Source organism: Protobothrops mucrosquamatus, unplaced genomic scaffold (assembly GCF_001527695.2).
Source record: "Protobothrops mucrosquamatus isolate PMUCROS unplaced genomic scaffold, P.Mucros_1.0 scaffold67, whole genome shotgun sequence".
Taxonomy (NCBI): domain Eukaryota; kingdom Metazoa; phylum Chordata; class Lepidosauria; order Squamata; family Viperidae; genus Protobothrops; species Protobothrops mucrosquamatus.
In genome coordinates, this window is record NW_015386445.1 from 18,670 (window position 1) to 41,234 (window position 22,565).

At 45.0% G+C, this 22,565-nt stretch overlaps 1 protein-coding gene across 1 annotated transcript in view; it reads left to right on the forward strand.

Moving 5' to 3' along the window:
- Window positions 1-21,041, forward strand: part of GLG1 (golgi glycoprotein 1) — a gene marked incomplete at its 5' end in the record, with an annotated part of 27,751 nt that extends 6,710 nt beyond the window's left edge. Inside the window, 22 exons of the mRNA XM_015812072.1 lie at window positions 481-684; window positions 1,454-1,525; window positions 1,642-1,825; window positions 4,161-4,375; window positions 5,252-5,373; window positions 6,404-6,505; window positions 6,613-6,766; window positions 7,522-7,659; window positions 9,063-9,149; window positions 10,465-10,527; window positions 11,222-11,335; window positions 12,437-12,525; window positions 12,616-12,733; window positions 13,271-13,363; window positions 13,867-14,004; window positions 14,847-14,970; window positions 16,115-16,257; window positions 16,866-16,967; window positions 18,478-18,585; window positions 19,435-19,555; window positions 19,821-19,927; window positions 20,874-21,041. Coding sequence (XP_015667558.1) covers window positions 481-684; window positions 1,454-1,525; window positions 1,642-1,825; window positions 4,161-4,375; window positions 5,252-5,373; window positions 6,404-6,505; window positions 6,613-6,766; window positions 7,522-7,659; window positions 9,063-9,149; window positions 10,465-10,527; window positions 11,222-11,335; window positions 12,437-12,525; window positions 12,616-12,733; window positions 13,271-13,363; window positions 13,867-14,004; window positions 14,847-14,970; window positions 16,115-16,257; window positions 16,866-16,967; window positions 18,478-18,585; window positions 19,435-19,555; window positions 19,821-19,927; window positions 20,874-21,041 — 2,766 coding nt within the window. The remainder of the gene's footprint in view (window positions 1-480; window positions 685-1,453; window positions 1,526-1,641; window positions 1,826-4,160; window positions 4,376-5,251; window positions 5,374-6,403; window positions 6,506-6,612; window positions 6,767-7,521; window positions 7,660-9,062; window positions 9,150-10,464; window positions 10,528-11,221; window positions 11,336-12,436; window positions 12,526-12,615; window positions 12,734-13,270; window positions 13,364-13,866; window positions 14,005-14,846; window positions 14,971-16,114; window positions 16,258-16,865; window positions 16,968-18,477; window positions 18,586-19,434; window positions 19,556-19,820; window positions 19,928-20,873) is intronic.
- Window positions 21,042-22,565: the final 1,524 nt, after the last annotated feature.

A 22,565-nucleotide genomic window follows, 5' to 3' on the forward strand; every position in this document is an offset into this window, starting at 1 on the left:
AATATAATTTAGGTTTTTAGATAATTTTTTTTTTATATATTTCACCTACTTATGTAGAATAATATTTTGTGGAGTTAGGGATATTAATACTAGTTTACTTTTAGTTGAATAGTATCCTGGGATTAGGTTTGGGAAGTCCGGGGGTGGGGGGTGGGGGGTAGGGTTTTTACACTGTGATGTATTTGTGATGTGCTTTTTTTTTTTTATGATGAAAATAATAAAAATTTATATTTGAAAAAAGGTAGTTCTCAACTTTTGACCACAGTAGGAACAAGCATTTCCATTGCTAATGATATGGTGATTAAGTGAGTTGTCCTCAAGTTTATGATTTTATCACCATAGTTGTTAAGCAAATCACTGTCGTCATTAAATGAATCATATAAATGAATGGTGGTTAAATGAATGATCATAACCCAAGGAGTACCTGTAATCTAAACCAAATATTTTTTGCGGTTGAATGACTTTCTTCCCTCCCTGCAGGATGCCCATTCTCAAGGGGAAGTGGTGGCCTGCCTGGAGAAAGGGCTGGTAAAATTGGCAGAGGACAGTGAGCATCGCATCAAAGTCTCAGAGCCCTGCATGAAGGCAATTCTCCGAGTGGCGGAGCTGTCCTCAGATGACTTCCATCTGGATCGGCATCTCTATTTTGCCTGCCGAGACGATCGGGAACACTTTTGTGAAACGGTAAGTTTCTGCTCAGCTTTCTCCTCCTCTTTAGCCAAAATGTCCCTCTTCAGCAAATCTGGCGGGCTGTGATGACTCCCAAACCCTCCCCCTCCCCCCACGCTTCCCCAGATACCTCTTCAGATACCAGCTCAGGGGAGGATGAACCAGTTCCTGGCATGTCAGGAGGGGAGTTGGTCAGTGGCTCCAAGCGGCTGTCTGAGAGGGATTTGGCTGAAGCCCAGCTGCAGCAGGACAGCTCTGAGGCTTCCAGGTGGAGAAAGCATGCAGGTGGCCAGTGATGAGGAAGAGGAACTAAAATACTACAAAATAACAAACTTGGTTCAATGTGATTTCATGTAACTGAGGATGCTACCTTGTAACTAACAGCAGACTTGTCAACTAGAAAGTACAGGATTGTGATTAAAAAGCAGCTGGGGAAGTGCAGTGAATAAAAATACATTAGTAAAATGGAGTGTAGGTGAAGCTATAAGCTCCACTGGACTTGGCTTTGACAATCATTGTGTTTCCGTCTGTCTTTGTGAGTTTGTTGGAACAGTATATGGTGAAAAACCATACGTACCAGATCTTTGAAGGTGACTATAATATAAATAATAATAATAATAATAATAATAATAATAATAATAATAATAATAATAATAATAATAATAATAATAATAATAATAATTATTTAATTTGTACCCCGCCCTTCTCCTCACCGGACTCAGGGCGGCTAACATATAACCTGGCCAAAATGGCCTACTAAATGAATTGTTGTTTTATTTCACAGACTCAAGCAGGCGAAGGCCGGATATACAAGTGTCTATTTAACCACAAGTTTGAAGATGCTATGAGTGAAAAGGTAAGTGTCCTCCAAGAGACAGTGCTGAATTTTAATTATGTTTTAATTATGTTATAAATCAACACAAATCAAAGATGAGTGGTAAATTTACCTGAATTCTTCCTCGCCCTCTTCAGTGTCGGGATGCATTGACAACTCGGCAGAAGTTGATTGCCCAGGATTACAAAGTCAGCTACTCCTTGGCCAAATCCTGCAAGAGTGATCTGAAGAAGTACCGTTGCAATGTTGAGAATCTTCCTCGTACTCGGGAAGCCCGTCTCTCTTACCTGCTCATGTGTCTCGAATCGGCTGTGCACAGAGGTAGGGTCCCCCCTCTTTGCTGTTCTGTCAAACAGTAGTTTGTGAACAGGACAGAACAGAACAGAAATCTGTGGCTGCAGCACTTGTCAATGGGATGCATGCAAAATCCTTAGATATAGCACAGGGGAAAAACACACACATTAAATAATAATAATATATATATATATATTTAAAACAAGTGTAGCACCTGAAATGTAAAGAAAACTTCAGTATTTTTTTGCATGAAAATCATGTCAGTCTTTGGAATCTCTGAAGGAGAAGAAGCCACAGAAAACTGACCCCCCCTCCCTCCAAACCCTGGAGTGGTTATCTGACTGTTCTCTAGAAAGTGCATTTAGTTTGGAAATATTCTTGTAAGCAGGTGAGTAAAAAAACCCACCATATTATTCTGATCCACTGTCAGTGTCGTTCTGGTTCCTTGCTCCTGACGGGTCAGCCGTTGACATTGATCAACAAAACATTTTTTATCAGCCTTTGTAGGAAGGTTGAGCTCTAGGCTATTAGAGTATTAAAGCCAATTTTATATTTTGAATTGAATTTGGAACCAACCTGATTACCCCTGAATTAGTATGTATAGTGGTGACACCAAAGTTGGCAATCCTTTTTTAGAACAGCATTTTCAAACTTGGCAACATCTAGATGTGTGGACTTCAACTCCCAGAATTGTGGGACTTATAGTCCACACAAAGCTTAACACCCTGCTTTAGCTCCATCCGTGATCCTGCAGAACTGTGACCTTCAAAATAATCAGAGCTTAATCTAAAGACTATTAATAGATCAAGAGAAACCGACTAAACAGGTAGCTTTATTGAACACTTTGAGCCAATATCCACTGTCTTTGTTGGGAAGTGCATGCAGAGTCATCCATCAGAAGACGATTGTGAGTTTCAGGGCATGTTTGAGCAGCTCCATATCTTCAAAAAAAAAAGACCTAATTTGTTTGCCCTCTTGGAGCTTCTCTTCATAGGAGAAAATAGTGGCAATAAATCACGTCACAGTTAAAAGAGAGCTCTGTGGTTCTTGGAACACGGATTGATGATGTTCACGAGGCTGGAAAGGGCTACAAAGCAATTTCCAGAGATGTTGGATTCCGGTCAGGCAGATGGTGTACGAATGGAGCAGCACCTTGTTACTCTTCTGAGAACTGACCATCCAAAGATCAAGGGGCCCAAAGAACCCCGAGGTAACGATAAAGGATCTGCTGGCCCTTGTGTTACCTGATCTCAGTCTTCATGAGGATACCATCAGGACAGCACCGAAGAAGAACAGTCTGTATAGGAAGATGTTAAGAAGAAAATCATTACTTTTCAGAAAGCGCATTACTGTCTGTCTCAGGTTTGCCAAAGACCCTCTGAATGACCCACAGGCTGTTGGAACAATGTTTTGTCAGTAGCTGAGACTGACAAAGCGGGACTTTGGAGCGTTAATGAGAAACACTGTGTATGGGGACAATGAAACATTGCATTTCAATAAAAGAGCCTCATTCAACTGCGAAGCATGATAGCGGGAGTATCATGGCTTGGGGCTGCTGTGCAGCTCTCAATGGCTGAGTGAGCAATGGATTCTGGATAATACCAGCAAATTCTACAGGAGAACGTCAGGGTGTATTTCTGTGAGATGAAGCTTAAACAGACGTAAGTGATGCAGCGTGACCACAATTCTGAGCGCACAAATGAATTCATGATAGTCTGCTGGGCCAAAAGAAAATTTTGCATTTTGGAATGGCAAATTAAAGCCCTTGACTTTTAACCCACCTGAGATGTCGTAGTGTCATCTGACATGAGCAGCCATGGAAGACGAGCTCCAGATATTACCGAGTCAAAGAATTTCTGTAAAGAGGAATTGGCCAAAGTGCGTCTATGCTAAAATGCAGGATTGAGTAACTGCCAGTTGCAGGAAGTCTGTCCAGTGAGTAGATCTAAAATTCCATGCTCTTTTCCCAACAAAGACAGTCGGCTTAGTGCGTTCAGTAAAAGAGGTAGCAGACTCCAAACAAAATGTGTTCAGATTTTGAGCAATTTAAAGCAATACTCTGTTAGGAAAAGGCTTAAACCTGAAAACACTAAAACTGCCGATAGCTGGGTTGGTGCCTTCCTCAGCTCCATCCCTTCCGCTCAGCGGAGTCCTCCTTTTTTATCAGCTTTCTGATGCTGAAATAAATGTAAAATGTCCAAGTGGAAAATCCTTCATTATTGCAACAAGTTGCACACGAGTTGTAGCCGGAGCAGTTCTTCCAACGTGCCAGTCCGACACTCCCAAGGCAGGCGAGGAGGGCTTGTGTATCGCTGGGACTCTATTCCTGAATCTTACCTGAATCTCCTCTGATTTGCCACAGGTCGGCAGGTAAGCAGCGAGTGCCAGGGAGAAATGCTGGACTACAGGCGGATGCTGATGGAGGACTTCTCCCTGAGCCCAGAAATCATCCTGGGTTGCCGCACGGAGATCGAGCACCATTGCTCGGGGCTGCATCGAAAGGGCCGCACCCTGCACTGCCTGATGAAAGTGGTTCGGGGAGAGAAGGGCAACCTGGGAGACAGCTGCCAGCACTCAGTAAGCCTTGTTTGGCCAGGGGGGGGAGGGGAGGGGCAGTCTTCACCTACCGTTTCCTCACCTGCGCGTGCCCATTTGGTGCTTGCTGAATGTCACCATCTTGGGTATGTCATGTCTGGGCTCTGCGCACAAAGCAGTGGGCTCTTTGGCAGGAACCCTGCCCCTTAAAGCAGCCGTCTCTCTAAGCTTTCCGACTTTGCAGACCGGGGGGGGGGGAGAGGGGATGGTTCTGCACAAGCAGTGGGCGAGCGCACGTGTGGCAGTCCGTTTGCACAAGTGGCAGACATGCCTTAAAGGACCCAAGTCCGTTGAATTCCCCTAATTCCTTTCCAGCTGCCACGGTGACAACACAGGGAACAGCTTTCACTGAAGCCGAGCTGGCATTTTAACCTCAAGTGTGTTAAAATAAGAAGTAACATCAAACCTCAACTTTTTACTTTTACATAATAGTATAAACTAGCCATTTCTATAACAACAGATCTATCTAATCGGTAAAATCCAAAAACAAAGTTTCATGTTTTTTCCACCTCAAGCACAAAGTCCAGAAACGGTTTCCAAGTAGAAACAAAAGTATGTGTGTGTTTTTTTCTTTTATCCAAGCAGTCCATTTAGTCATCTCCGCTAACTCCATCAGCTTTTGCAACCATTTATCCATTATGGGGAAAGTTCAGCCATTTGCTCTTTGATTGGGTTAGGCTTGAAAGACCCTTTGCCCCAAACCACCTCTCTTTGGTGGGCTGTTAGCCACATTGTAGTTGCAAGGAGTGGGTGACATCCGTGCTTCAAAAACAAGAGCCGAGCCCTGAATTTAACTGGATAGCTGCTTGTCCTGACAAGGACTCTGAGTATTAAGTTCTGTTTTTCTTCTTCCTTCAGCTTCAGACTCTGATCCAGGAGGTGGACCCTGTGGCTGATTATCGCATCGATCGAGCTTTGAATGAAGCCTGCGAGTCAGTGATACAAACGGCCTGCAAGCACATCCGTTCCGGAGATCCCATGTAGGTGATCAAGCCCTGCCTTTTTCGCCTGCAGTTGTTACGTGTTTCTTTGGGATAGAAGGAAGATTCAAGGTGTCTCCTGAAGAGGGGGGATTTGGACTAAGTAAGAATAGAAGAGTTTGGTGTTGTGATGATACGTTAAGAGCCATGCATCTTCCTAGCCATTTCTACATCCCTTAGTTGTCAGGGGGGAAAAATCTCCCGCTGATTCAGAGCAGCTATTGGTGAAATTTGAAAAAAGCCTCTGTCTTAACAAGCTGAGGGATAAATTGGGCTCTAAAGCTGCTGAGATTTATACAGTTTTATTCTACAGGTAGTCCTCGAGTTACAACCACAATGGAACCCAAAATTTATGTTGCTAAGTGAAACATTTGTTCAGTGAGTTTGCCCCATTTTAGGATCTTTCTCGCCCTGGTTGTTAAGGGAATCATTGCGTTTGTTAAGTTAGTAACATGGTTGTTAAATGAATCCGGATTCCCCGTTGACTTTGCTTGTCAGAAGGTTGCAAAAGCTGGTCACACAACCCCAGGACACTGCAATATAAATGTGCACCAGTCGCCAAGCATTTGAATTTTGATCATGTGACCATAGGGGTGCTGCAAGGGTCGTAAGTGTGAAAAACAGTCATAAGTCACTTTTTTCAATGCCGTTGTAACTTTGAGTGGTCACCAAATGAACTGTTGTAAATCGAGGACCACCTGTATTCCCTTTCTGCCTTTCTTGCTAAAAGAAACGCTGGGAAATCCTAGCTTTTAGGTGCAGTCTGTTGCCAAGAGTAGATAGATCCAGGGATTCTGACTGACTAATGCTGCTGCAAGTTGGTCTTACAGATAAGCAACATGGGGAAAGGGTGGACCGGAGATAGGCCTCTTCTCTACCCGGAGAAGGCTGTGTGGTCGCAACAGGCAGCACTTTGTGGGCAGTTTGGTTTGCCTGCTTGCCTGCCTTCCTGTGAGAGGCTGGCTGTTGTAGCACGAGAGCTTCAGAGATCCTGTACTTGCAGTCTTAACCCTCCCTGCTTCTCCTGCAGGATTCTTTCTTGCCTCATGGAGCACCTGTACACAGAGAAGATGGTGGAGGACTGTGAACACCGGCTCTTAGAGCTTCAGTACTTTATTTCACGGGATTGGAAGTGAGTGCAGGGTTGGGGCTTCGAGAGGCCTTGCCTGCCATAATGGAACCTCCTCCCTGGTCCATTGCCGCGATGGGGTCACCCAGTAGCTCTTTTTGCTCCCCTAGGTTGGACTCTGTCCTCTACCGTAAGTGCCAAGGAGATGCATCTCGACTGTGTCACACACACGGTTGGAATGAAACAAGTGACACGATTCCTCCTGGAGCAATCTTCTCCTGCCTGTACAGACATGCTTATCGCACAGAAGAGCAGGGAAGAAGGGTAGGCATTATCCCCTCATCATCTTAACACGTCTTAGTGCTTCTCAGAGAATAAATAGGGTTTGGGAGCATGCCGTGGGTTTAGTTCCTGAAGTAGTCTTTGAATATTCCTGAGGGAACAGAGAAGCTGAGCAGAAGGTCTGAGAACGCCTAGGAAGACAACGCAGTGTTTTTCTGGACAAGTTGCTTGGACCTTTACACTCCAGCCTTCTTGGCTGTGAACCTCCATGTACATATTAGGATGTTCACGTATGGAGTCTCATGTAAAAACCTTGCATCTGTATTCTCCAGTAGTTGGATCTTCTGCTGGTATATGACTTTTGTTTTCTGTAATTAGATAATTTATCTAGCCATGTAATACTTGTGAGAACTCTGGTGTAAGCAATCTCCCAATGTAGGGTAGAAAATCTGGAGTGGTGAGTACTTTGAAACAAACACAAATTGGAGATTGGATGTATTTTTAGTTGCCTACAACAAGAATTGTAACTTGACTTGATTGGTTCAGTTGCTGCCTCCTTGTAATTTATTGAAGTACTTTCTGATTAAATACTTCTTAGCCATTCAAATATCAGTGAAAGTAAGAATTAGAAGGGAACTGCAAAGAAAGTAAGACCCAAAGGAGACAATGTTTTAGCCTGACACTGGGTTTGGCCAGGAACAGCAGGAGAATTGGTGTCTGCATCTGGAAGGAAAAAAAACAATGTTTTTGAGTGGGTGGGTTTGTTCATCCCAAATGTCCATATTTGTCTTTGGTAGCTATCCCGAGAATGCAGAGCGGAAGTACAGCGAATTCTGCATCAGCGTGCGTTGGATGTGAAACTAGATCCAGCCCTCCAGGACAAGTGCATGATAGATTTGGGGAAGTGGTGCAGTGAGAAAACCGAAACTGGACAGGTAACTCTGGCATTCATTCTTTTCAGAATTAGACTACACTAGACTAGACTGGAATTGTTATATTTGGGGGCTAGAACTGCTCATATTTCAAACCTGAAGAAAAGTATGTTGACACATTATTTAAAAGTCAAGATATTTTCAATACCTACAATAGCTTTCTCATGTGACCTTCTCTTGCCTTTCTTCCAAGGAGTTTGATGAAGGGGAGATTGGTTTTGGCACTTGCTCTTACAGGTTGACAGTTAAAAGGCAATTTGTATACTTGAGGGAAGATTGGCTGCCCAAAAGCTGTTTATCCCAACAATGCCAATTGCTTATTCAGCTGGAGAAATAGGAAACGTAAAGGATTCAGAACCAGAAATATTGTAATCTAGTTGGAAAATACGTGCATATTAAAATTAAGAAGCCAAGCACATTCCATAGGTTATGCAAGAATTGGAAGTCATTTTGGTTTTAGCATTGTGCATTAATAGAATAACTGAGTTGGGAGGGACCTTGGAGGTCTTCTAGTCCAACCCCCTGCACAGGCAGGAGACAAATGGCTGTGTCCAGTCTCTTCTTAAATCTCCAGTGTTGGGGCACCCACAGTTTCTGGAGGCAAGCCATTCCACTGATCAATTGTTCTAGTTATCAGGAAATTTCTCCTGAGTTCTAGGTTGGTTCCCTCCTTGATTAGTTTCCATCCGTGGCTTCTTGTCTTGACTTGAGATGCTTTAGAGGATAGGTTGACACCCCCCCCCCCTCTTCTTTGTGGCAGCTGCTCAGATATTGGAAGACTGCTATCATATCACCACTATTCCTTTTCATTCGATTAGACATACTCAATCCCTGCCGTTGTTCTTCATATGTTTTAGCCTCCAGCCTCCTAATCATCTTTGTTGCTCCTCTCTGCACTCTTTCTAGAGTCTCAACATCTTTTTTATATCATGGCGACCAGAACTGGATTCAGTATTCCAAGTGTGGTTATACCAAGGCACTAGAAAGCACTTCATTTGTCCTTGAGTCTGTCCCTCTGTTAATGCAGCCTAGAACTGTGTTGGCTGTTCTGGTGGCTTCACCATACTGCTGGCTCATATTTAAGTGATTGTCCATTAGGACTCCAAGATCCCTCTCACAATTACTGCTATTAAGCCAGGTACCATCTGTTCTGTACCTGTGCATTTGGTTTTCCTTGCCTAAGTGTAAAATCTTACTTGTGTCTTAAGCCAAATATTTTTAGCTAAAGGAATGACCACTTGAGAAACCAATGGTATTTTAGAAGGCTGTGAACCTTTCTTACTTCAATCCAACCAGGAGCAAGAATTGTGACTTATTTTATTGTGCATTTGGGGGATTCTCAAAAGAATAATCAAATTGGCCTAAGATATTATGTGTGTGTGTGTTTTTTTCCCCCTTATGTGCAGGAACTTGAATGTCTACAAGACCATCTGGATGATCTGGTAACTGACTGCAGAGAGGTGGTCGGAAACCTTACAGAGCTGGAATCTGAGGTGAGGTGGCTTTCTTCAAAAGGAGAAGCTCCACTCTTCTGTGGCGCTTTTACCCTGAGTCGTGGTCAGTGGACTGCAAGCTGTGCTTTATCTTCCAGTGTCCAGAATGGGTGGGCATTGCGAAATAACCAAAGGCTGCTGTCCCTGGAAATTGTGGCAGATAGGCAGACAAATCTATTAACCAATAAGCAAAGGGTGGATTTTGCCTTTGATTCTTTCCAATCCAAAATAAGAAATTATGTGAAGAGACTTGGTCCAGAATCTGTCCATCTGTGCCATACCTCTAAAAAGAACCCCCAGAAAGGAATGGGAACCAAACTTGGCATGGTGGAAGAAGTCGGGGGGAAAAGTAAATTTGAATCCCAAAGTGGAATGAATCTAGTTTCTGGCTGTGGAGAAAAAAATAGAATTCCAGAAGTCCTGCTCTGCCCGTTTTTCCTACCTTGTTTATTATAATTGTTGTATCTGTACATTAAACAGATGTTTGTTGAGTGATTCCTTCTTGCTGAGAAGGCCGCTGCAGAAACATAGCAAAAATATCAAGTAGCCAGTTTCCAGGGAGTTTTCGTCAATTGAGTCAGCAGAGAGACTTAACAGCAGCTTGGCAGCAGAATTAAGTGGAGGAGTCTCCATTTTTCTTTCTCAAGCTTGACATACATACTTGGGCCTAATCTGAGCGTGTGAGAAGAAACAAGAAGAAATAAAAGCCTTTTTATTGGTGGTGCCTTAAACAACTTAAGTGACAATGAAAGGACCGGACAGACTGTGACGTGCAAGGCTTGTGATCTGTATGAGCTGACCTGGAAAAAGGGGCATTTATTTGCAGCCAGTGGAAATGTAATATTTGCACATGCTGCAATGCTTGCTGAGATGCTTAAGGAAAAGTTGTGGGATTGGCACAAATGTCCAGATATCCCCTCATAAGATAGAATGAAGAATTGTTAGATTAAACAAAGGGGGATGCTATAAGAGGGCCTGATGGAGAAAGCAGTTTTCTGTAAAAAAGAGAATCAAAAGGTAAACCTCGTGGATGAGGGGAACATCCCTTCCTTACCTAGTTGTGCAGGAAAACAAGGAGATGTTATGGGAATGGGAAATAAGATGGCTTTAAATTCTTAGGAGGACAAATGAACTATAGGATAGCACTGCTGTCGTCTCTGGCACCCCCTGCGGTATTTATGGGCTGGTAACTGTTTAATTGTCATTTTAATTGTCAGTATTGGAACCAGAGTATTAACTATCTAAGAGCATCGTTTGTGTTAAAAATTGGGCATGACCTAGAGTGAACTGACTGATTTCTGGATTCCTCTGACAGGATATCCAGATAGAAGCCTTGCTGATGCGAGCATGTGAACCCATCATCCAGACCTTCTGCCATGTAAGTGATTCTTTTCCCTCATCGTTTTGGACACATTGACAATTAACGCAAAGTCCTTTCCCATCAAGATATCCTCCTGATGCCCTTCCTGTTAAGTGTTCCTTCTTGGAAGCTGGAGACAATAGCCTTGCAGTTCTGCTTTAGAACTCTGCATAATGGAGCGAAGCGAAACCAGCATTTTGGAATAGAAGAAATATGCCAGAAAGGATTTCAAATTTTACTTTGCATAGAATTTCTGGCTTGTGGAGGAACAGAATTTTAATTTTTGTGCCCCTGTCCCTGTGGGGTTTGAATAGCATTTAATGAGAGAATTTGGCTTTGTGGGGGACATAAAATATTTAATCTTGCTTGTGCTATAGCTTTTCCCACTTTGCCCTGCTCAGAATGTGCACTGGGTTGCAACTTTAAATTCCCTTGGCAGCAGGTGGTTGAGAGTGCCAAGTGGAAATGGAATTAGTGGTTGCTGTGCTGAGTTGAGGAAATAGGACTGGGGGCCACTGGATAGTCCTGGAGCCAAGACTGGCTGTTTCTCCCTCACCTTCTCAGGTGATAGTTGAGTTCAAGCAGACCCCTTGAGACTCTTCCAAGTTATGATTTATGTCTTCCTTAATTTGACAGTGGAAGCTGCCAAGAAGGGAACAAGGTTCTGCCAGACAGTCATTACATGCCTCTAATTGTTCCATCTCCCCTTCAGGAAATGGCAGACAACCAAATTGACTCCGGAGACCTCATGGAGTGTCTCGTTCAGAATAAGCATCAGAAGGAGATGAATGAGAAGTGTGCAGTTGGAGTTACGCATTTCCAGCTAGTGAGTACAGCCGTTTTATTCATTTATTCATTTATTCCCAGCCATTTATATGTCGCCCATTCTAACAACTCCAGGAGACTAAAAGTCTAAAAGCATCCGTAGAATACTAATAAAAAATAATACGCTATAACTACTGCCAACCCTTGGAAGACCTTCCTGCCCAATTGCTGTCTTAAAAGACGACAGTCTTCTCCATTTTTTAAGCAAACTAGGAGTACATTGGACTGGAGAGCCAGCTGTTCTAGAGAGAGGGAGCTGCCCCTGTGAAGGCCATTCCTGGGTCCCATCTCCCCAATCTCTTTCAGAACGGGTTACCTGGAGCATCCTGTCCCTGTTAGACTCTGTAGGACAGGCAGATTTTCTCTGAAGAAGGAGTTCTAACAAAGGCTAAGCCAAAAAGATAGTTTAATGAAAAGAAGGACTAGGAATGGCCTGATAGCACTGTTCCAATATCTGAGGGGTTGCCCCAAAGAAGAAGGGGTCAAGCTGTTCTCCAAACCACCTGAGGGCAAAGACAAGAAGCAATGGATGGAAACTAATCAAGGAGAGAAGCAACCTGGAACTAAGGAGAAACTTCCTGACAGTTAGAACAATTAACCAGTGGAACAACCTGCCTCCAGAAGCGGTGAAGGCTCCAACACTGGAAGTTTTTAAGAAGAGACTGGACAGTCATTTGTCTGAAATGGTATAGGGTTTCCTGCTTGAGCAGGGGGTTGGACTAGAAGACCTCCAAGGTCCCTTTCAACTCTGTTATTCTATGACATTCTATAACATTTTGAGCTTTGCCAGGGTTAGGAATTAGACAGGTCCCTTCTTCCAATTGACAGGATCACCCCAGTTAATAGAAAGTGGGTCTCTTTCTTCAAGACTTCCTGGCTTCCTTGCTGTGATTTCTCTCTCCATACCAGTTCCAGCGTCTCCTTCCAGATGGTCATTCCATATTTCCATGGCTGTTAAATGGAGGCTGGCCAACTAGATCCCTTTTCACGGTCTGCATAGGACTTGCAGTTCTACTTCACTCCACCAGAACTTTGCTAGACTGGAGGGAGACATTCAGGGGAGTTGAGGACTGATACTCTCTGCTCTCTTTCCTTTGCTCAGATACAAATGAAGGATTTCAGGTTCTCCTACAAATTCAAAATGGCCTGCAAGGAAGATGTACTGAAGTTGTGTCCCAACATCAAGAAAAAGTACGTCTGTGGGCTTCCTCCATAGCTTGGGGCAACCTAGTTGGTCTGTCATCTGGTCTGTGGGAGACATCGTGCCTCTTTCTCCTTCAGGGTGGACGTGGTGATCTGCCTGAGTACCACAGTGCGCAACGATACCCTGCAGGATGCCAAGGAGCACCGGGTCTCTGTGAAATGCCGCAAGCAGCTACGGGTGGAGGAGTTGGAGATGGTAAACGGGCCTGGCTGCTGTCTGTCTGGCACCGGCTTCTCGGGGAATGTGCTGGGACGCCGGTTAAAAACACAGGCTGCCACTCATTGCTCATGTGTTCCCCACTAATTATCCTCTGCAGCCATTGGTATTCCATGCTGGCATTTTGCCACAAGAAGGCGGTCTCCTTGCGTTAGAGGTCTGTGTCCAGGATGCCAGTGTGTTGCCCAGTCTCAAAATTTTCCTTGCCAGGCTTGGGCGCATCCCAGACTCTTCCTGGAAGACAACTGAGGAGAGCTCAGTCCTAAATCACCCTTTTACGCTGCGTCTTAAGGCTCAGCCTGGGGGCAGACCTTGTGCTTTGAATGCCTGTCCTCCTTCCTTCCACCCTCCTGCAGGACTGGGAATCGGCTGAAGGGTTTCGTGGGATCTTGAAGAGTGCAGAGGGTTTTGTGACTTCGGTTTGGTCTAAATGAAAAAAAAAAAAGCTGCCAGTTTGTTGGGCTTCAGTGGCTGCTCCTGTCTCACATTCCTCTTGGATCTGAATTTCTCTTGCAGACTGAAGATATCCGCCTGGAACCAGATCTTCACGAAGCGTGCAAAACTGACATTAAGAGCTACTGCCAGAATGTTCCCTACGGCAATGCCCAGGTGACAGGCTTATATAGATGCATTCACAGGGGTTTGTGTTCACATTTTCTCCAAGGTGTTAACGTTCCTGGTCTCCACTTCTCATGTATTTTATTGCCACAACCTAAGCAGTGATGCCTGAGCAGGATTTGAGCTTGCCTTTGCCAGTCCTTGTGAGACTTGCTAATTGAGAGTATGAAATGTACGGTATGTGTGTATTTATCTATTAAATTTATATGCCGCCTGTCTCACCGATAAGGCAGCTTTTAAGCAGTAAAATGATAAACGTTTAATAAGCAAGGCTAGTACAGAGTCTCCAATCTTCGCGCCATCCTTTTAAGTTTTAGATGTGATTTACAAAACTTCCATCAATTGCTATCAGATTGTACCTGAGATAGACTAGCATATTTTTAAAATGGCCAAAGAGTGTAGTCTTTCACCCAATCCCGGTTCTGTTTCATCAGTGGTGCCCTCCTGTAGTTTGTGCTCCTCAATGGTTTCTCAGTCGCCTCCTCTCCCTGCAGATCATTGAGTGTTTGAAAGAAAACAAGAAACAGCTAAGCAGCCGCTGCCATCAAAAGGTCTTCAAACTCCAAGAGACGGAGATGATGGATCCAGAGCTGGATTACACCCTCATGCGGGTCTGCAAACAGATGATCAAGGTAAAGATGACCAGTTCTTGCCCCAGGAACATCTTGGACTGGGCATTTGAGGGAAAGGTAGACAACTTGACATACCACTGAACACGCATTCCAGTCTGATTTCAATCAGAATAGAGCTGGAAGAGACCTTGGAGGTCTTCTAGTCCAACCCCCTACTCAAGCAGGAGACCCTATACCAGTGTTTCTCAACCTTGACAATTTTAAGACATGTGGACTTCAACTCCCAGAATTCCACAGCCAGCATTGCTGGCTGTAGAATTCTGGGAGTTGAAGTCCACATGCCTTAAAATTGTCAAGGTTGAGAAACACTGCCCTATACCATCTCAGACAAGTGACTGTCCATGTAGGGCATGTAGTGGCAGGAGTCAGCACTGAATTGAAGGCACACAAACACAAAGGAAAGGCATGGGGCTCCTGAACCAGTCTTCCAAAACGCACGCCTACATTTCTGTTCCTGGTAGAAATCTCAAAATAGGGAGCCCTGAGACCCCATTTAGGGTTTGTAGTGTTCGGTGGGATCACTCAGGCAGTGGGGCGTCTCTTCCTAAGAAGCTCATTCTCTCTTAGAGAGCTTTGCTTCAATAGGGATGGTTCTCAGACCATGCACCACATAATTGGGGGGAACCCAAACGGGGCAGGCATTTCAGGGCAGCCCAGAGCTCCCTGTGCTGGGCCTGGGCCTGGGAGGAAGGATGGATCTCAGAGCTGGTCCGGGCAGGAGGTTCTCCACCCTGCCTGGCTTTGCCTTCCTGCACCGCTTCCTACTTGGAGGTGATGTCCAAGCATGGGAGATGTTTCTGTGTCTCCTTGCTGAGTCGTTGCTTCTTTGTCTTTCTTGGCAGAGGTTCTGCCCAGAAGCAGATGCCAAGAACATGCTGCAGTGCTTGAAACAGAACAAAAACAGCGAGGTGATGGATCCCAAATGCAAGCAGATGATCACAAAGCGCCAGATCACCCAGAACACAGGTAACGGTCTGTGGCTGCGTGTAACCAGGATGGAAGGGTCTCTGCCTTCCTTTGTGGTGAAATTTTGTTGGCCACGCAGGACAAGTTGCCTTTGGGGCTTCAGAGTGAATTGAAACCCCACAAAAATGATCCACACTTTTCTTGGATCACCTTCCTTATACAGGCTCCTCTGCTTTCTTGTTCTGGAGTTGTATTATTTGTGCTTGTTGTTTGCTTTTATTACGCAGCACTGAGACTCTGATTTCCGGCCGCCTCTCTGCATTTGAAACCACCCCACCTCGACAGCTTTTCTGGGCAGAGTGTCATGCTTGCTTTTCTGTAGTGTGTGCATTTTATGTCTGCTCAAATCTGCCCTAGGCAGGTGCCTTCCAAGTGAAGCACTCGGTTGCAAGTTACTAAATATATCTGAACCACGGAGGAAAACGTTCTAGTTCAGAGAAGAAGAATTTGCCTGGCTTATGGAAAGTTCCAAATTTGGATTTGGGCTGGTTGAAAGAATCCCAGCTAGCGTGGTTGGGAGGGACTTTGGCTTCATAGACAAAGAGATGAATTTGATAAAAACTGAACGTGCAACCACAAAAGAAGGAGAGGGAAAAGGAGGGAGAGGGAGAGAGAACTCTGCATTAAGTAGCCAAAGCAACTTGCATCACCAATTGGGATTGGCTGGAATTGTGGGAGATGTTTGTTCTTTGCTTAAAATAAACCCTTTATTTCATTTTTGTGCCGGATGGGAAATCTTCCACTTTCCATTAAAAAACCCACAATGGAAAAAGCTATTGAACTTGGAAAAGACTTGGGTTATAGGCTATCTTGCTCAACATAGAATCGTGGTAATTTTGAATTCTCATTTAACCAGACAAAGAGTGTCTGGTTTAACCATTACCTCTGCCTTTTGAGATTCCAGCAAGCATTGTCTGCAGTCCAGTGCAGCTATCTTTTAGAGTGGTCATTATCTGTGCACATTTGCACAACTTAAAAATGAAGTTGCTAAGTGTCTAGGAACTGTATTCCAGACCTTCCTTGGAGGTGAGCCTTTGCAATTTGCTCCCTTAGAGGGCATTCAGATGACTTCTGAGCTTCAGCTCTGCAGAGATGCCTCCCCTGTGAATCTTAAAGCCTGATTTAACCCTTTTCTCCCTGGCAGATTACCGCCTAAATCCAGTGCTCAGGAAGGCCTGCAAAGCAGACATTCCCAAATTCTGCCAGAGCATTCTGAGTAAAGCCAAGGAGGAGTCAGAGCTGGAAGGGCAGGTCATATCCTGCCTGAAACTGAAATATGCAGACCAGGTAATGATGTCCCACCTGTTGGCCAGAACACAGGCAGGACAGTCCACTAGACTAGAGCTCCTTTCCCACTTCTATAGAAATTGAGAAAGGAAGAGCAGGCTGCCTCAACCCAAAGAGGGATCCCATTACAAGCTTATGAACTAAACAGACTCTTCGGCTGTCGCACAAACATGCCAGGAAAAGGAGATCAAGGAGGAGACCTGCTTTAATGCGCTCACTAAGCCGGCGGGTTCCGATCATCTAATTCCTGGCATTAAAACGTCTTAAAAGTCTGTGTCAATTTTACATCCTTGATAGGGTTTTGCAGGCAGTTGTGGCTTTACAGAAACAAGAAAAACAAAGCAGATGTGAAAAGGCAGGTCTAGCTATCCCATCAACTGCCATCAAGATAGTTTGCTTTTCAACAAAATACGTATTGTGTTTTGTTTTACAACTGTTTTACAATGTAGCTTGAAACAGCTTGTAGAGGATTTTCATTCTGTAAGGCTAGATACCAACAAATGACCAGCTTTTATCTCCGTTCAGCTGCACGGCAAGTCAGGTGCCGAGAATGATGTCAGGCTTGGTTCTTCTTTGCTGTGATGATTCTTGTCTTTGTTTCTGAACAGCGTCTTTCTTCAGACTGCGAAGATCAGATTCGAGTGATCATTGAGGAATCTGCTCTGGATTACCGGTTAGATCCCCAGTTGCAAATGCACTGCTCAGAAGAGGTGGGAGCTTCCAGATTCAGTCCTCCTTCCCCCCCAAATATGTTGACAAGTTCTTATAACTCTTAACCACACCATTTAAATAATAGGAGCCATGAACTGGGGTGTAAATCTCTGTGAATCCCTTTATCACGATTGCCATCATTCACAGGAAGAACATTTGTGAATGGAATGAAACATTGTGGAAAACCAGTTCAGTATCATATACCAGAACTGTCTTCTGCTATTGATCCATCTGGAACTCAGCTTGTTCATTAAATTCCTTTTATTTGTGTGTGTGGGGGGGGCTTTTTTCCTGATGCTAATGGAGTCTGGTTCCCCAATTTGTCTTTCTGCAGCTTAAAATCTCTGTGAAAATAACTCTGCCCTGTGCACTTTGGAAAAAAGCAAAACCTAAAAGCTGGAATTCCTGCCATTTAATACCATTCTACTGCAGAGAAAAATGCAGCTGCCAGTCAGTATTTTGGGGTGGCATTGCTGCTGTCTGCTCAGTTTATACCTTCCGCTTCTCTGCTTTTGGTCAAAAACAAGCATTTGAGTTCTTGGGGTGAATCCCGGAGCAGCCCTCTCTGTAGCACAGCAGGTCTGCAGGAATTCCCAGGGGTGTTTCTCTGATACTTGTGAGAAAATCTGAACTTGCGAACACTCCGAGCCGTTGAATTGAAAGAGGCCGGTGCAGCAGTTGAATCTGACTTCCTGTTCAGTGCCAGAATCCAAAATACATAAATTTAAATTTAAGCCTGTAAAGCAGCTCAGATTTATAGCTGTCTGGAGCATGTGCAGTGACAGCAAAACTGTTAGGAAGAAGAACTTAACTTCCCATTCCGTGTCCTGTTTTCCTGGAGCAACGCAGAGCCTTTTTTGCCACATTTCTCAGTTTTTGAGAAGGGCTCTCCGCTAACCTCTCCCACCTTCGGTCTAAGCAGATTCCCTCAGCCTTTCTCCCTAAGCTGTTTTTCCAATCCCTTGCAGCTCCATGTTGCTTGGCTGTGTGAACCTGTTCCAGCTTCTCTGAATCTTACTAAAAATGTGGCACCCATAATTGGACACAGTGCTTGAGGTTGGACTGACGCAGAATATGTGGAAAGGATGACTTCCCACATTTGGAAACTCTGCTTGTATTGATGTAATCTAAAATCACATTTGCCTCTGTAATAGCCATAGCACACTGCCGAAGACTTTTTCAGCCCTGAGCACTTCCCACTCCATGATGGTTTTAAACCTATTATTATCAAGCTGGTATCGTCTTAAATGACTAGCTTCTAAATTTGATCTTCGGCCACATTCCTCAGCTAAAGCTCCTACCCTTAAATATATGGCTCTGAAAACACAAGAATAAACTATTTTGAGCACAAATCCACTTGTCATGGCCGATGGGTCAGCAGTGCTTCCCCTTTGTTTGCTGCCATACTTGGAAAACCTGTTTAGATGTTCTACGTTTCTGTTCTCTTTTATAAATATTTTGCTAGGTTGTCCTGTGATGGCTACATTCTAACGTGCTTTATCCTTACAGATTTTTGCCCTGTGTGCAGAGGAGGCTGCAGCCCAGGAACAGACAGGGCAAGTGGAAGAGTGCCTGAAAGTGAATTTGCTCAAAATTAAAGCAGAGATGTGCAAAAAGGTGAGTGGTCCTGCTGCAGCCTTAATGGACAGGCAGATAAAAGCACCGGCTCTCATCTTCAAAGGGAATGGATGCATCTCAGAGTCAGTAGCATTTGTCTGTCTTTGGGAGGCATCTGGAATCAGGATTCTGGTCTTTAAATGGCACCTTTCAATCAATCAGTCAATCAGAATGGAGCTGGAAGGGAACTTGGAGGTCTTCTAGTCCAACCCCCTGCTCAAGCAGGAGACCCTATGCCATTTCAAACAAGTGACTGTCCAGTCTTCTCTTAAAAGCCTCCAGTGATGAAGCACCCACAACTTCTGGAGGCAAACTGTTCCACTGGTTAATTGTCCTCACTGTTAGGAAGTTTCTCCTTAGTTCCAGGTTGCTTCTCTCCTCGATTAGTTTCCGTACGTTGCTTCTTGTCTTGCCTTCTGGTGCTTTGGAAAATAAGCTGACTCCCTCTTCTTTGTGGCAGCCTCTCAAATACTGGAACACTGCTATCATGTGCCCCCTAGTCCTTTAGGGGTTCCAACTGTTAATTTTATTTTGATTTGCATCTCTCCCTAACCTTTATTCTACCTGGAATGGCTCATTTACTCCCCTCTTCCCCCTTTAAGGCATTGTTGAGATTCAGCCACACTTGTCCACCCCAACAGTAGCCTTGCAAGGGTTTCATTTCACATTAATTTTAACTGCCAGCTAGTGGTACATCCAGAACTCACCTCCCTGGATGAGCACTGAACATACTTGTTCTGTGCTTCGCTTCCTCTTCACACTTACACCCCAAGCCCTTCCGTTTCCATTGGCTCAAGAAAAACTTGGGTTCCTATCTGATCGTGATCCTTGTGACTTTCTGCTCTGCAGGAGGTGCTGAACATGTTGAAGGAAAGTAAGGCTGACATTTTTGTGGATCCCGTCCTTCACACAGCCTGTGCGCTGGACATCAAGCACCACTGTGCTGCCATCACTCCAGGAAGAGGCCGACGTAAGTTTTGCATTAACTGATCAGTCTGTGGAGTGCTGAAGACCACAAGGCTCTTCCCCACCAGGCTGTTCCTGGCTGGCTCAGGAATTCTGGGAGTTGAAGTCCAGGAGTCATAAAAGAGCCAAGGTTGCCTACCCCTGCACTAAGGGGAGCCTCCTTCCTGGGGATTCTGTCCTATTCGTGGTTTGCAGTGTGGCAGGGGCTTCCCTGACCCCTTCAAGGGAGCCTGCCTGCCTTTTGTGATCGTGTTTCCTTCATTCTGCAGAGATGTCCTGCCTCATGGAGGCCCTGGAGGACAAGCGGGTCCGGTTACAGCCAGAGTGCAAAAAACGCCTTAATGACCGCATTGAGATGTGGAGCTTTGCTGCCAAGGTCAGTGGGGTGTCACTTGCCTCTTTCTTAAATGTGAACAGAAGAGTCATTTGCATGTCTGGAAGTGAAGGGGGGGGGGTAAAACAGATCCTGGGAAAGGTTTGGTGTCCTTGCAGGTAGGTTGAGACTCATCCCCATCCAAGTCGTCTTTGACTTACGATCACTGTTAAGATCAGAATTTCCATTACCAGGCAAGCAAGGCGATTGTCAAATGAGTTGTGTCTGATTTTGCAATCTTTTTTGCCACATTTGTTGAGCAAATCCCTGTGGTTCTTAAGTGAATCATGTGTTTGTTAAAGCGAATCTAGCTCCGCCCCATTGACTGCCTGTGGGAAGCTGGCTAGAAAGGTTGCAAATGATGATTACATGACCCTGGGATGTTGTAAATGCATGTTGGTTGAGAGTATCTAAAGAGAGAGAGAGAGAGACAGAGAGGGATAGATAATGAAGTTAGGGGTTGATCCAAAAGCAGCTGTAGGATGTTTTGTCCAGCTTCAACCGTGAAGAAAGTTCTATAAAAGCTTATGTGGAACTTTAGCTTGGATACATTTAAAGAAGTGCATCTGATTTAAAGGCATCAAAGATTAACAGGATTTTTGACCTTAAAAACGCAGTTCCTTTCCTTAAGACGTCTGGAAAGTTTTAAGAAAGGTGCACTAATCATTTCCCAGAGCAAACTGGGGATCCAAAATTTATTTGGGCACGTGCTAACTCTGGCTGGGGACTTCATGGTTGTTAAGATCCATCGTCGCCTTCTAGCCAGACTGATGCTTAAGAGGAGATCTCTACAGAATTTGCCCAGGTGAAACTAGCCTTTTACTGGCATAGCTTTGTTGGAAGAGGCTATTGTTTGACTCCTGCCTTGGCAACCCAATTTCACCTCTTGGCTGGGTTGGGTTGCCTTTCCCTGGGCTTGGCGGCTGACCGATCCTTTTCCTCCCGCCAGGTGGCCCCCGCAGAAGGCTTTTCGGACCTCGCCATGCAAGTGGTGACATCTCCATCCAAGAACTACATCCTGTCTGTGATCAGCGCGGGCATCTGCGTCCTGTTCCTGATTGGTCTGATGTGCGGGCGTATCACTAAGCGAGTGACACGAGAACTGAAGGACAGGTAGAGGCAACCTTGGTCGTCAGAGGGAAGGAGGAAGGCCTGCCCCATTTGTACAGTCTTCTCTGTATAGTCTCCCTCCCCACCTCGCTCTCCTTCAGACAATACAAGCCAATTAGAACAGCAGCAGCAGCAGCAGCGGCAGCTCGTGTGTGTCGGCTGGGTCTCCCATCTTGTCCAGCAGCTTTGTTACCCCATCGTTAGCCACGGTTGTTTGCCTGCCTGTAGACAAAGCTCTTTCTTTTTTTTTCTTCTTTTTTTTTTCTCTTTTTCCTCGTACTGTTGAACTACCTTCTTCACACACTCCAAACCAGACGGACAAAACTTGCAGCCCGGGAGAGGTTTTTAAAGTCAAACCTTTTAAAGATTCCGTTCTTGGCATAATTGGGGCAGTGTGTCTCGGTGAGGAAATATTTGCGCTCCGAGGTTAGGCGGGACTTGAAAGGATGGGACGTTACCCACCGCTGACAACCGACCCTGGTTTGGAAATCTAGTTGGCCAACGAACCAGCATCTTCAGCTCATAATCTGTCAGCAAAGTGGTCTCAGAGGATACCATCTCCACCAGTCTCCTCTGTCTGTCACAAGGTTCTGTTTGTGTGCATTTTTCCTTTCCTTTCCTTTCCTTTCCTTGCTGGTTTGTTCCTCAGTTTCTGCCAAAAGGCAAAGCCGTCCATTTTCTCCGTTGTCTTTGGGATTAATAAAATATCGACCACAAGAAACAAAGTCCAGTGGTTTTATAGGTTCCCCTCGCAAAGCTACGCCTGTCAGATGAGGCAGGTGGAGGTGCGAAGCTGCATAGCAAGTAGACACCTCGGAAAGTTACCCCGAAGGTTTGGGCCCCCGAAAGAGGAGGGCCATTGCTGGGGTGAGGATTAGCAGGTGACCCTCTTCCCCCATAGGCAGGTCCGGCATTGATCGCAAGGGGAGAGGCCTCCACGCTCTCAAGAATCAAGCTGAAGAGATTGTCAGGCTTGAGAAGCAGGAAACTCTGTCCCTGAGCAAGAATGGGGTGGTGGGGACTCTTTTCTCTCTCATTTGACAGGAAGTGCTACTTTTTCTGAAGCAGCACTATGAATAGCCCTCCTGGTCTGAACCTGGATGCTACTCTTGACCCGATTGGGGAGTAAAAGAAGCTGCACAAGCTCTTTTGTTGGCACGTGGGACAGTCTTTTAACCTGCTGGCCACAGGTCTGCCTGCGTATGCTGGGGCTGAATCATGCATTTAAGTGTTCTGGGCAGTGCAAAGCTTAATTGCTCACCCCTCTCCATTTTCCCTGGCACGTTCCAGCTCATACAAGTGTTGCACTTGCTAGGCAGATTTTTACCTTTCTAGATTTTTTTGCATTTAACGTCTGAAAAGCAGAGGGTGTTTCTGTCAAGGGAGCAGGCGATCAGAGTGTTTGGACAAGCTGTCGCTCATTAACAGTACTGTGAATATTTTCTGCTGCTCTGGAGTCTTGGCGAAGGGTGTTTCTACAAAGTTAACTTTAGGAGACTTCATACTGGAAAATGAGCAATGTGGTATCTGG